The sequence below is a fragment of the Heterodontus francisci genome, chromosome 27, assembly GCF_036365525.1.
Source record: "Heterodontus francisci isolate sHetFra1 chromosome 27, sHetFra1.hap1, whole genome shotgun sequence".
Lineage (NCBI taxonomy): Eukaryota > Metazoa > Chordata > Chondrichthyes > Heterodontiformes > Heterodontidae > Heterodontus > Heterodontus francisci.
In genome coordinates, this window is record NC_090397.1 from 28974247 (window position 1) to 28989477 (window position 15231).

Here is a 15231-nt window from a genome sequence, read left to right on the forward strand (position 1 = left end):
ACGGAATCTTACCTTACAGATAATGTCCCAGACACCACCGGGTATGTCCTGTCCCACCGGCAGGGCAGACTCAGCAGAGATGACGGCACAGTGGTATACAGTAGGGAGGGAGTTGCCCTGGGAGTCTTCAACATCGACTCCGGACCCCATGAGGTCTCCTGTCATCAGGTCAAACATGGGCAAGGAAACCTCCTGCTGATAACCACCTATCGCCCTCCCTCAGCTGATGAGTCAGTACTCCTCCATGTTGAACACCACTTGGAAGAAGCACTGAGGGTGGAAAGGGCGCAGAATGTACTCTGGGTGGGGGACTTCAATTTCCATCACCAAGAGTGGCTCGGTAGCACCACTACTGACCGAGCTGGCCGAGTCCTAAAGGACATAGCTGCTAGACTGGGTATGCAGCAGGTGGTGAGGGAACCAACAAGAGGGAAAAACATACTTGACCTCGTCCTCACTAATTTGCCTGCCGCAGATGTATCTATCCATGACAGTATTGGTAGGAGTGACCGCTGCACAGTCCTTGTGGAGACGAAGTCCCACCTTCATATTGAGGGTACTGTCCATTGTGTTGTGTGGCACTATCACCGTGCTAAATGGGATAGATTTCGAACAGATTTCGAATGCAAAACTGGGCATCCATGAGGCGCTGTGGGCCATCAGCAGCAGCAGAATTGTACTCGACCACAATCTATAACCTCATGGCCTGGCATATCCCCCACTCTACCATTACCATCAAGCCAGGAGACCAATCCTAGTTCAATGAAGAGTACAGGAGGGCATGCCAGGAGCAGCACCAGGCATACCTCAAAATGAGGTGTCAACCTGGTGAAGCTACAACAGAGGACTACTTGCATGCCAAACTGCGTAAGCAGCATGCAATAGACAGAGCTAGCGGTCCCATAACCAATGGATCAGATCTAAGCTCTGCAGTCCTGCCACATCCAGCCGTGAATGGGGGTGGACAATTAAGCAACTAACTGGAGGAGGTGGCTGCACAAATATCCCATCAATGATGGGGGAGCCCAGCACATCAGTGCAAAAGATAAGCCTGAAGCATTTGCAACAATCTTCAGCCAGAAGTGCCGAGTTGATGATCCATCTCGGCCTCCCCTTGAAGTCCCCAGCATCACAGATGCTCGACTTCAGCCAATTCGATTAATCCCGCATGATATCAAGAAACGACTGAAGACACTGGATACTGCAAAGGCTGTGGGCCCTGACAATATTCCGGCAATGGTACTGAAGACCTGTGCTCCAGAATTAGCTGCGCCTCCAGCCAAGCTGTTCCAGTACAGCTACAACACTGGCATCTACCCTGCAATATGGAAATTGCCCAGGTATGTCCTGTACACAAAAAGAAGGACAAGTCCAACCTGACCAATTACCGCCCCATCAGTCTACTCTCAATCATCAGTAAAGTGATGGAAGGTGTCATCAACATTGCCATCAAGCAGCACTTGCTTAGCAATAACCTTCTCAGTGACGCCAAGTTTGGGTTCCACCAGGGCCATTCATCTCCTGACCTCGTCACAGCCTTGGTTCAAACATGGACAAAAGAGCTGAACTCAAGAGGTGAGGTGAGAGTGACTGCCCTTGACATCAAGGCAGCATTTGACCGAGTATGGCATCAAGGAGCCTAGCAAAACTGGAGTCAATGGGAATCGGGGAAAACTGTCTGCTGGTTGGAACCATACCTAACGCAAAGGAAGATGTTTGTGGTTGTTGGAGGTCAATCATCTGATCTCCAGGACATGACTGCAGGAGTTCCTCAGGGTAGTGTCCTAGGCCCAATCATCTTCAGCTGCTTCATCAATGACCTACCTTCAGACATAAGGTCAGAAGTGAGGATGTTCGCTGATGATTGCACAATGTTCAGCACCATTCGTGACTCCTCAGATACTGGAGCAGTCCGTGTAGAAATGCAGCAAGACTTGGACAATATCCAGGCTTGTGCTGATAAGTGGCAAGTAACATTCGTGCCAGGCAATGACCGTCTCCAACAAGAGAGAATCTAACCATCTCCTCTTGACTTTCAATGGCATTACCATCGCTGAATCCCCCACTATCAACATCCTAGGGGCTACCATTGACCAGAAGCTGAACTGGAGTAGCCTTATAAATACCATGGCTACAAGAGCAGGTCAGAGGCTAGGAATCCTGCGGCGAGTAACTCATCTCCTGACTCCCCAAAGCCTGTCTACCATCTACAAGGCGCAAATCAGGAGTGTGATGTAATACTCTCCACTTGCCTGGATGGGTGCAGCTCCAACAACACTCAAGAAGCTCGACACCATCCAAGACAAAGCGGCCCGCTTGATTAGCACCCCATCCACAATCATTCACTCCCTCCACCACCGATGCACAGTGGCAGCATGTGTACAATCTACAAGATGGACTGCAGCAACGCACCAAGGCTCCTTAGGCAGCACCTTCCAAACCTGCATCCTCTACCAACTAGAAGGACAAGGGCAGCAAATGCATGGGAACACCACCACCTGCAAGTTCCCCTCCAAGTCACAAGCCATCCTGACTTGGAACCAAATTGCTGTTCCTTCACTGTCGTTGGGTCAAAATCCTGGACCTACCTTCCTAACAGCACTGTGGGTGTACCTACCCCACATGGACTGCAGAGGTTCAAGAAGGCAGCTCACCACCACCTTTTCAAGGGCAATTAGGGATGGGCAATAAATGCTGGCCTGGCCAGCGACCCCACATCCCATGAATGAATTTAAAAAAAAATTTGCACGTTCTGGAAGCTACATATATTAATACACAGGGCACTGTTCTTTGCAGACAGAAAGAACATGTACACACATTGCGCCTGTTTCAGCTAAACAAAATAAGCGACAGCTGGTTCATTCCTCAGGGCAATGCCTTGACCAATCAGAGTCAAGATGCCTGTTTTAAATTTCAAACAAAGCTTGGCAGTTAACTGTCAGTCATCATAAACTGGTGCATTCTGCTTTCAATTTGCTTACAAAGCAGTGCCTCTACCAATCAGAGTCCACTTGCCAGCCAATGAACACTGTCTTTTCATCTGGTATACACTTGTTGCTTTCCCTTACATAGGTATTCTTCCGTATTGTCCTGATGATTGCAAGACGAAAAGCTTTGACAAAATATCTCTGTTTCAGTAATAATCTAGATATTTAGCAACTTCATCTTGAGCTCTGTCCCATATCCAGTGCTCCCGCTGCCCCCCCCCCCACCCCCCTCACCCCCACCACCGCACCCAAGAACAGCTGCTGTCTATTTCCTAGTGGCAAGCCAAGAAGCCAAGAACATTATCGATGATTCTCTGGGAGCAAACCATAGTAGCTGGTGGCTTAGGATGGGGTAAAATGGGTCCATGCTTTTTATTAGCAAGTAACATGATCTTTTTATAAAAATGTTTGAAGTATGTGTAAAAAATGAACAACATCTACCTGCTTTTGTTTATTCCCCCAACCCCCTTCCAATAATAGGAACATATAGAGATTCAGAAACAGCTTGGGAAAGTACCTGACATTGAAGATCTACACCATCTACAAAATAGACTACAACGTATTTGGACCGCGCTGCATATGCGTGATTCGGAGCGTCTTGATATGGCTATTAAATACAGTTCATATAAACACAGGGCTCATATTTCCAAGGTATATAGATATGATGGTGCTGGATTGGCTCAGAACCTTTTGCCATAACTATGGCGCACTGGCATATATATTCTTTTTGAAGGAAATTTGCATGTATCTAACGTGATAGTTTTATGGTGAAACATCACTACACATAAATTTCCTTGATCATTTTCACTGTTTCCAAGGAACATCTGCTAAAACCCTTTCCCACTCCAATACAAAGCTCTGTACTCCCTGCAAAAGACCGACTCATGTAAGTTTCCTGGATTTACGTGAGTAATGCACTGGCATAGATTTTCACCCCCAAATTTTGGTGTGGTACAGGATGAAGTCACCTGATTGTAACTGAGATTTCTGGAATTTGACAGCAAATTTTTGCATGCGTTTTTGAATATTTTTTACTGGGACCTGCATACTATTTAACCTAAGTGCTGTCAGTCTCAGTGCACCCAAAACTGTTTAGGCCCCCAAGCCTTTGTGACGTGCCTTGGGACCTTTCTCTACATTAAATGTGCTATATCAATGCTAGTTGTTGTTTATGTTATCTGAAGAGCTATTTGATGGAACAAAATGCAGGTTTATGTTAATGAAATAGTTATACAATGCTAATGACCTTATCTACATATAATATATTAGGTTTGGTGCATGGCACGCGCATTGTATTGAAAACACAAATGTCCTTCAAAGCAAAATCCATTATAAAAGTGACTGCTAGACCTGTACCTGTAGGTAGCACTGTGATTGGTATCTTCACTACTAAATGTGTCCCAGCTTTCCTGTCAAATAATCCTGGTGAGATGCAATGACTGCTATTTTATAGTGACCGTTTTAAAAAAAAATCTGCTTTGGATCTGGATGCAGTTGCAACATCTATCCACCGAATGTTGCTGTGGAGCAGTTTAAATTTCTTGGCCTCCAGTATGCTGGTTAACAGGTTAGAATTAAATATTCCTTTCAAAAGTATTATTCTTAAAAAGTTTTGCTACCTTACTGGTTTTTTTATAGCTCGCTTTTGGCCTCCTCTGTCTTGCCAGTCCTGTGATCATGAGCCATCCCAGGTCTCTGATGTGGCTGCCTCAACTGGTTTTTCTCCCCATATACCCCGGGCCTGTCCTTAGCCCTTTATGCTCCTCAATCTGCTATTGAGCCCAGCCTACCTCTCTACCACCCATTCCATTGCTGATCGATTGCTGCACTCTTACCTGCTTTTCCACCATCCCCCCACCCACATCTCCACCTTCAATCAGCTGCTCCATTCTGAGTTCATTCGACAGACATGCCAAATCTCGTGAATTGATCACAGGAGACACGATTTCTCAGCCAAACCCACCCTCACTCGCAATCTTGAAAGAGGACTGTGAAATCTTGTGATTTTTCTGTTGCTGACATTTGCTCAGGAAGCCAAGTTGGGACCACGTTGAGTCAGCCTCTCCCTGTGGTAAGGCATGAATTCAGCAACTTAGCCAAGTGTGCAGTCGTGAGACTGGATAAGATTCAGATCAGTTTATTGTGCAGTGTGCAGGTAAACCTGTTTTGATATTGCTTTAACTGCTAGAGTACCAGTTAATATACTGCTAAATATGTAAATAGTTTGGTATACATCACAGGAAGTGATGCAAGCCAATATGTAATATAGCAGTTGGAGCAGTGTTAGTCAACGGTCAGCATGTGTATCTTGGAGCACTCCTGTAATTCTGTTATTTTGTAATAAAGAGCCCTTCATACAGCTTAGCATTCATCCTCAGAGTGGTTGTATTGAGAACTTAATAACACAACTAAAGCAGCCTGTTACATTGTGGCTAAACTTTCATTTTAATCACATTTCAAAGGAATTCTATTCTTCAGTCCTGATCACTTATTCAGAGTTAGCTGTATTGAGAAAAAATTGTTTTGCTGCAGATTCTCTGGATTCACAAGCAAGTTTTGCTTATTCAGAATGCTCACTTTTTGGAGAATCCCAGAAGGGGGGAAAAATACTGTGGTTATTAGCTAAATATAATTTTTCTAACCCAGTCCCCCACCCCTTGAAATGCAATTATCTGCTCGAAATCTAGTTTGATTACTAGTACAAATTTAATCTAAGACCTGGTCAAGTTTCGCCAAAGGGCATCTTCCTCTCTACAGATATACTTTTCTTCTTCTATCAGTTGTTCTGTGCTTTCTCAATAATATTACCTTCATACATTGTACAGGGAATCCTCTACCTTTGTAAATCTGACTCATTCTATTATTTTCCTTTAGTTTAGTTAGAATCTCCTTCAAGGTCAATTTGTGTTTAAAAGGGAAAACTAAACTGTCAATTGCTGTTTCCTTTTATTACTGAATTCGAGCTCAGAGTCTGGAACTGTACCCAGTACCCAAAATACTACTGTCTATGTGAACACTGACATCAAACAATTCTGGGTTTTTATTAAAAAAACTCTGGTTAATCACCTGCTTCATAGGTCCTTTTCAACAATAATTTTAACATATTATCCACCATGTATTCCATAATTCTATGATCTCTTCAGTCTGTCCTGTTCTGAAATATTCTCAATCTCAGAAATAATTCAGACACTGCAAAAGGGGCATCCCTGAGCTGCAGATTACACATCATTTATACTGAGTACCTGCCATTATGATTCATATGTTTGTATTAACTGCCTGTCATACACAAATTTAGAGGTAATAGTAGTTACTCCACTGTAATAAATGTATTTTAATGCATTAATGCATCAAGCTGGGTTAGGTCTCACCCTATAAGGAGGCAGCTGTTACAGCCAATAGTGACTGTAGTGGGAGGGCAGCTCCTTCTTTAACATGAGCGAAGATAACAGGTTTTTTTAAAGTTTCTTCTAAAGGATTTTCAGATGCTGTAATGTAATTTTTATAAATAGCTGTGACCTGTTAGAGATTAAATAAGCCACCAATGAGGTTTATAAACCAATTGTCAATCTATATTGGTTAATGTTTAAAAATATAGGAACTTATTTTTATACCAAATCTCTTTATTCATAACAGTTTGTCTCATGATTTATGAGAGATTGGGATTGGCATTACTGTAATCCTGCTCCTGAAGATCAAAATCTTTTTGGCCCCATACTGCTCTAGCTCCTCCCCCGCTCTCTAACTGTGCTCCATTATCCTGCTTGTCCGATCCTAACTTCTAACATTTTTGCTTCTCCCTCATCCCCCCCGGTCTCTATTTTTACTCCACCTTCCTTCTCCTTTTTGCAGCCTCTTAACTCTATGCATCCTTTCCCCTTGGTCTATAACCCTCGTCTCCCCCACCCCACCATAGCCCTGGGCTTTAATACTCTGTTCGACATTTCCCTTCCAGACTCTTCTCACCTCATTGTTCTTCCTCTCACTCTAACCTCACTTGACCTACATTGTACTTGTACATGGCATGCAATGCCATGGGATATTGATTGTTTAATATTGGCATACATCTAAATCTCTTATCAGTTGCCTTTCAATTCCACACAAAATTTCACAGTATCTCTTAACAAGTTGATGAAAATACCAATGGTGCCCGGATTTAAACCTGTAGACTGTATAATCCAAAATGCCAAAGGGCGTGATTTTACTTTGGACAAATACGCAAATGTGTTTTCACAAGGGCATTTCTACGTCCATGAATGTTGTGCTGAGTGTTAATACTAATTAGTTTGCCCTCAAAATGATTTTAGTATGTGTCCCATTACTATGGATTATGTAACTTAATTCCACACAGTGCAGCTACCGAATTCTCTAATTAAAAACTATTTTTACATGGTCTGGTAACCTCATCCAAATTGCATAAATCAGTGCTGCTGTGCTGAGAGAGCATGTTTAGCATTAAGACAATCCAATTAATTCTTATTAAACTTCAGAAGGTCACAGGAGCTGCATTTTTTAAATGCCCTCAGTGAGAATAAAGAATTCATGGTAGGAAATGGTAAAAGTTGGTCATAAGGTAGCTTCAGGGATGATGGTGATCTAAAATACATTTGAACTGAAAGATGTGTTCGACTGTATTCACTCCAAGTGTTTATCTTTCTGATTATTGTGCTAACCATATGTAGATTCTGTTTATTTGGTATGATACTAAGATTATAAGAACTGCAAACTATTTCCTGTTACAGGCTCTGGAGGCCTGGGACAGTGCTGTGAAACTGATTAAAGAACGAGAGTGCATTTTGAGTAAACTTGAACAATTTGAGAGATTTGCATCTAACCCTAACCGATTCTTTTTAAAGGGTAAGTTATTAAATGAAAAGTCTCATAAAACCATTTTCTGCAGAAACGGAATTTGATCTACATGGTGAGAAAGAGGATTTGGATAACTTTGTGGAAGTATGTTCGTGGCATTCCAGGATTGAGTCATAATTGGGTGTCTTTTTCCGGAATTTCCAAGTGATTAATGGTTTTGAGTGGGGATAGATAAATATGTTTTGGCAAGAATGATTTGTTTCTTTGGACCACATTAGATTTTGCAAAGAATGAATATACACGGTGGAGCTTTATGAAGCAATTCATGTTTATAGTTCTGCTGCTTTTTGTTTGATTTCTGCTCTTTTGTCTTTATGAGCAATTTCAGTTTAAATATTAAAGACAGTGTATATGCATGACAAATTAGATAAAGCGAAGGATGAGCATTTTGTGTATTTTTGCTTAGTGATGTCAAGAACATGTCTTCAAATGCATTGGCTGCTCCATTGAAAGAAAAATTGGATATTCCACTTCAGTTGTAGCCTCAGTACTATTGTCATTAAATATCTAAACACAATTATTTTGCTGCTGTAGTAAAGAAAGGATGTGCATTTATATAGTGCCTTTAATGATTTCAGGTCATCCTCAAGTGCATTACAAGCAATTCTGAGGTACAGTCTCTGTTGTAATATAGGAAATCCGGCAATCTGCACATAGCAAGGTCCCAGGAACAGTAATGAAATAAATGACCAGATCACTTGGTTTAGACATTGGTTTAGGGATAAAGAATAGCCAGGACACTGGGATAACTCCCCTGCCCTTCTCTGAATGGTGCCATGGGATCTTACATCTACCTGAGAGGGAATCTGTCAGTTCACCATTTCATCCAAAGGACAGCACCTCCAACTGTGCAGCACTCCCTTAATGTTGCGCTGAAGTCGTCAGCTTAGTTTTTGTGCTCGAAGTTTCTGGAGTGGCGCTTCAACCCACAACCTTCTGACTCAGAGGCAACTCTGACAATGTGTAAATACTGTACTTCTAGATTGTTGCACAGAAACTGAATGATCAGACAGCTGTATATAATTTGAATATTTTATGTTGTCCAGTATCTAAAATCCTTGTGACTTCTATGCCTCAGTGTTGAAGTAGTTGAAACTGATGCAGACTCCATGGCTGAATGGCTGGTTTCTTTACAAACACATTCTGTGATTATTTGGGGTAGGGAAGCATGCCTGTAATGGTCAGCTGAAGCTTTCACTGGGATGAAGATGCAATTCTATTTGAATGTTGGTAGAACAGATTTGATTGTAATGCTGGGATAATGGAAAACCAAGGAACAGAACAGGAATTAAGTCCCAGAGCTGACTCTCTGATTACTGACTGCAGTCTTCCAATATTTCAATAAGCTGTGAGCATCTCCTGTTCCATGAGCCTAAAATTAGAGCTGAGTCTCCCAACTTAATATTCTGTTCCCAAATCTAAGTACTTAAGCTTTTAAGAGTTTCAACTGCCTGGGTCAGACAGATATCAAGTCCCATAAGCTAGATCTTTCATCAGCCCGATAGTGAAATAAATAGAATTGAAAATCAGGCGGTTTCTGTAACAAACCAGTTTTACACTTGGGCAGTGTAATGCTACTTTTATGCCCGTATGGGGTAATGCCAGTTTTATACTCGGGCAGCTTAATGCCACTTTTACGCCCGGACAGGGTTTGCCAGTTTTACACTCAGGCAGTGTGGCGTCAGTTTTACACCCTGGTAGCAAGTTGAAAATCTACCCCTATGTATTTAACAAAAATGGTTCTTCTAGCATCTGCACAATCTTAGTAATTAAGTCAATTTTTGTTAGCTGTACTTTCAGAAATCCATTTAATTTTGTTATCCATTACTCAACAAAGAAAATCTTAAAGCTAAAAGTAGAAAAAGCTGCAACATGCATGGCATTCAGCACCTGTAAAGAGGGGAAAGACGGATTATTTTAAATTAGCACTATGAAAGTAAGGGAAGAGATGAGAAGATATGTATTTACCTAGCAGGCTCTTGAGTACTTTGCTACAGGGAATAGTTGAAGCAGAATACACTGCAGCTTTTAGGGGGTTAATTCGATGAATATTTCAAGCTTTGGAAGATACACAGCTATGGGGAGAGAGCATGATGATGTGATTCAGTGGAAATTGTTCTAGCAAGGAACTAGCAGACATGATGGCTGAATGGCAGTTTACTGTTTTGTGAAAGTCTATGGTTTTATGAGATTTTGGGTATTTACTCGGATGTTGACTGATCTGTATATTTGCAGTCTTTTCTGTTCTTATTACAGATATTCAGCTTATACACTTATTATTTTACAAAAAAATTTTCCTCTTGCTCATTGCTATTAGGCTGATCAGCAGTGAAGCAACGGAGCTTACCACTGACCTCAAAGAAAGCTGCCCACAAAGATCTAATGATCTCTTTGGTGTGGCTTTCTGCTTTCTCAATGGCAGATTAAATCAGGCACAGGCATCCAGCAAGCAGGGTAAGCAGCCAGTTGAAGTATTCTCATAGTAATAAAACCAGGATGTTAAAATCACTGATTATCCTTCACTTTTAATTTAAATTTTCAGTCGTGAAATAAATGATTACGATTGGATTGAGAAAGAAGTTAAAATATCATAAACTTTATAAAATTATTATTTTTTTTATTATTTAGAGATACAGCACTGAAACAGGCCCTTTGGCCCACCGAGTCTGTGCCGACCAACAACCACCCATTTATACTAATCCTACATTAACCCCATATTCTCTACCACATCCCCACCATTCTCCTACCACCTACCCACACTAGGGACAATTTACAATGGCCAATTCACCTATCAACCTGCAAGTCTTTGGCTGTGGGAGGAAACAGGATCACCCGGCGGAAACCCACGCAGACACAGGGAGAACTTGAAAACTCCGCTCAGGCAGTACCCAGAACTGAACCTGGGTCGCTGGAGCTGTGAGGCTGCGGTGCTAACCACTGTGCCACTGTGCCGCCCAATACGCCCATATTTTGCAAATATGTGGAACTTCATAATGGTGAAATTTGACATTGCAGAAATGTAAAGTTAGCTTTTCTGGGTGAGTGAGTTTATTTTGCATTAATTGTGAACCTAGCATGCCGTTAAAAACCCAGTTACAGTGCATTCAACGAGGTGTAACTTTTCAAAGGTTTTTTCAGTGAGGTTAACAGCAAAAAAGTGGAAGTTTTCATCAATTCACTGATTGCTTAGGAATTGCTCTCTGGGGGGGACCTCAACAGCACACCCTCTGAAGGAGTGTAGAATCACTGACAGCATTTCTGGATTTCCGCGTTATTCTGCGCATGTTCAGATTCCTGAAGTTGCTGTCATTTTCAGTGGAGTAATGACGGCAAATGCTGACAGTTTCACTGTCATTGCCAGTGCTAAATCTGGGTCATTATTACAATACTGAATAGCACCGTTTTTGGAAAAAAAACTGGATAAATGCTATCCTTCTGGAGAAAATTGGTGGTAATGATGCACTATTTCTGCATTTTGTGTGTTACAGGTTACTGGGGTACGTCAGCCGCAAGATTAAAGGAGTCCAAAGAGAGGGATAAGTTTTATTCCGATATGTCGCAAATTGAAAATCAATTGTCAAAAGTTTTAAAGAAAATCAAAAACAATTTTGAGGATGTAGTTACCTTCAAGGTAGAGATGCCATTATAGAATAGCAATAACATTTTTGTTTTCTGTGTAAGAATAGGTGTATTTTTATGCTGGGAACTTGTATGTTTGCACCAGATATACCATTCAAAAGGGAAATTCAGACAATGTTATTGTACATCTCTATTTTAATGAAATGTGTTTAAACTATGTACATGCTTTTGTGCATCAGTTTTGTTTGTTCAAGGACTTGGGACTTAAACTCTGGATTGTTATCAATTAAGGCTAATACTTAGGCATTCTGATTAATAGTTAGGTTAAACTAGTTTTTTGTAAGGAGATAATAAAAAAAATAATGGCAAATTCTTTTCACTTAGTTTTCCTTTAACTTTGTAGCTCTATGCTAATTCCGGTGTACAGTGTACTTGTCTGCTATTTGCCTCTATTTGAAGTTTTCTCCAACCTTTGATTACAGGGCCGGCCATATTTAGAGAAAATGCAGCGGGACAAAGTGGAGATGCTCTTCTGGCTGCAGCAGGAGCGGCGGAAATGTATTCTTCAGAGAATCTCAGCCGACAAACCCATTGCATCTAAATATCCTTCCCTTCAGTTCTGCTCCATAGCAGATTTCTGAAGGATTCATATATTTTAGAAGAGATCCGTCCACCTCCTGCACGCTGACTGCCCCACTCCCTCCCCCACGCCCACCCAGTTCAGCTGTCCTGAAAATAATGTACAATGGAGGTGTCATGAAAAGAGTTACTGTAGTGCAGAAACAACCGTCTTGCCCCAGTATTGTTGTACTCTGTGTTTTCCCCTTCTTATTGATTCCTGGTGAGATGCATTTTTCTTAGGGCACAATTGTCAGTTTTTGTAATGAAAGTTTGTTCTTTAGCTATCTCAGTTGCCATCTGTAGGATTCTTGATTCCTCTATTCCCTTTCTTGAAAGTAGTTTTGAGGTTCACTAACCTCCTTGTTAAACTACTACAGTGCAGGTCTTCATAAGCTTTGTTAAATGGAATATATATTTTCCACATCCTGTATAATAGCCCTGAGTATATTTAATTTTCCTAATGTTCTTTTATTTTAAGTACGGTTTTCCTAGTTAATATTGCCAAGATTTTTTATCCATAGTTCCAACTGTATTTTTCCCAAATTCTCTACGATCGCATAGCTGTTTTAAGCCAAGCATCTACCTTTTTGGAATCTCTGTTTTTTGCTTAATGATATAGCTGCATGCTATTGTAACTTCTCCACCATGCTTTGTAATGCTGATAATATGCATATCAGATGAGGAATGTGGCTACTTAAACCTCCACCACCAACTTTGGATGATTTTTTAAATCCTGAGTGTGCATGCAGTTAAAACTGCAAACATTGATTTTTGGACCTCATGTATCAAATAGCTACTCTTTCTCATCCATGTCTCGGATTCAAGTTCAGAATCTGGATTTTTGAAGTGAGCGTTTTGTTTTGCTTCTGCATTACTTGCTGACAGACACTTTGAAGGAATGATCGTATTCCGAAGGTTTCTGTGCTGTCTCTGTCTGCATCATCCATTGCCATTTCAATCTTACTGCAGCCAAGTGAATATATGTGAGAAGAAAATGTTTGAACCCATGCAGTAAAATAGCAACTGGCACACAGAGAAAACTGGATGTATACATTCTGTGACGTCTATCACAGATAAAATTGTATTTAACCCATTACATGGAGAAAAAAACTGTTGTAAATATCTTGAAAAATATCCAATTAAATTTGACATTTTTGGTATGGCAGCTATACTTTCATTTAATTGTCAGTATATTCACACAATATGTACTAATTGTTATAGATTGTATAAGTTTTGCACTAAAATTTGTTTTATAAGAATGGCAAGGAATAAATTGTTTTAAAAATGTTATTCAACTTAAGGTAATTTTGGGAGCATTCTCAGAGCATCAACGAGAAAGATGATGGCACAACTTAGATGTCAGACACTGATATAATGCCTAAATGAACTGAAGCCATTGATGTTAGAAGCCATTCCACGCTGCTTCACGTTCTCAATGTCTACAATATAAATCCAGTCCAGTGGGAATCCATATTTTAACAGTGCATAAGCAGTCCATGGTAGTTCCTGGGAACTTTTAGAACATCATAAGGTATTTTTTTTAATATGTTACGATCCTATTAGAGACCAGTAACTTTTTAAAAAGAAATTTGAACTCCCAGTTATTACTGAAAGAATTATGTCCCAAGATTTCAAGTTTTAAACAAAAAAAAACTTTACAAGAGTTAAATAAAGCAAGCACTACTAACTTAATACTACAATTTTTAATCACTTATATTTTAAACTTAAAAGCTTAACAGAACATGAAGTGCTTTAAAGTCTAAATCTCAACAGAACACACCCATTTGGCTTTTACTTCCATCCCGAGAGTTCCCCTATACTTTACAGGGTCTTAAAGGTTCATTCGCTTCTCCTGGGACTAATCCAAAGCATACCACAACTCTTAGGAATTCACTTAGATTTTCCTTAGTTTCCCAGCTATCTTCCTTGGTATGAGATTTCTTGGGGATTCTCCCTCTAGCATCCAGCTAGGTGAATCCTTCAACCCACCTTCAACACCTCATGAATTTGGGTATCTCCAGCCAGAGCATGGGACTCACTCAAATCAGAAACACCCCTGGTTCCTGATAGCCCTTTGCAACTGAGTCCAGCTGCTTCCAAAGCCAACTGCTTCCAAAAACCAACTAATTTTTCTGTAAGCAATTACAAAGAGAAAACACCTGACCAACAGGCATCTCCCTGCATCATTTATCTCCATTGTAATGTGGTACATCTGGGATGTCCCAGATAGCAATTTTAAGCTAATTATCTCCAACTCCAAAACATCTCTTTGATTTCGGATACCCACATGAATAATGTATACTGCCAGCAAAGATTGGGCAATTCTTTAAAGACTTACTGGCTTCAGTTCCCCAATTAAATGAGTCCACCTGATATTTTATGGCTCTCACCCCTCTAACTTGACTCTAAGTACACATGAAAAGATCTTTGAAATGCAAATCTCTTGGGTGGTCTGGCAATCTTTTGAATTCCAGCATTTCAATTATCTTACATCCACATATTTAATTTCCCCAAAACTAAAAGTCATCTCTAAAAAATATTAATATAAACCATGAACAAAATGATCATAACAAATGTGAAGATAAAGTAGTTGCTTCCACTGCTCTGTCCATACATGAATAATGAGCTAATGGTGGAATGGAGCTTTCTGCATCAGCTGAATCACAGAGTTCCATTGTTGCAGCACCTTTTTGGAGGGCCCAGTGGCTGGCCTCGTGGATGATGAAGGTGTAGAGGGACTGGCAGCCCATGGTGAAAAGGAAATGGTTAGGGTCTGAAAACTGGAAACTGTTAAAGTGGTTAAAGGTGTCTGATTAATCGTGGATGTAATTAGGAAGAGACTGCATAAGTGGAGAAAAAAAGTCAAGATAGAAAGAAATTCTGTGGGGCAAGACCAGGCTAAAATCATGGGTCCACCGGAACAATCCTATTGGTGGATCTTGAGAAGGAGGGTTGATTGAGTTTGATTGAGGGTCTATGAAGTTGGAGGCTGTAGGGAAAGATCTCTAGAGAAGATGAGGTCACTGATGGTCTGAGAAATAATGGCTTGATGTTCAGTGGTGGGGTCGTGATCCAGGGGAGGTAGGAGGAGGTGTTGGTTAGTTGGTGCTCAGCCTCTGTAAATGCCTGTTTACCAAGAAACAACAGTACCGCTCTTGTCAGTAGGTTTAATGACAAT

At 40.8% G+C, this 15231-nt stretch overlaps 1 protein-coding gene across 3 annotated transcripts in view; it reads left to right on the top strand.

The window, feature by feature from the left end:
• ccdc87 (coiled-coil domain containing 87) overlaps window positions 1-13195 on the top strand; it is a 97995-nt gene extending 84800 nt beyond the window's left edge. Inside the window, exons 16-17 of one of the 3 annotated variants that reach the window (XM_068059716.1) lie at window positions 11342-11484; window positions 11915-13195. In XM_068059716.1, coding sequence (XP_067915817.1) covers window positions 11342-11484; window positions 11915-12073 — 302 coding nt within the window. In that variant the 3' untranslated portion in view covers window positions 12074-13195. Of the gene's footprint in view, window positions 1-3467; window positions 3540-11341; window positions 11485-11914 lie in introns of those variants that run through there. The other 2 variants (XR_010977715.1, XM_068059717.1) reach the window with 2 other exon arrangements.
• The last annotated feature ends 2036 nt before the right edge of the window (window positions 13196-15231 follow it).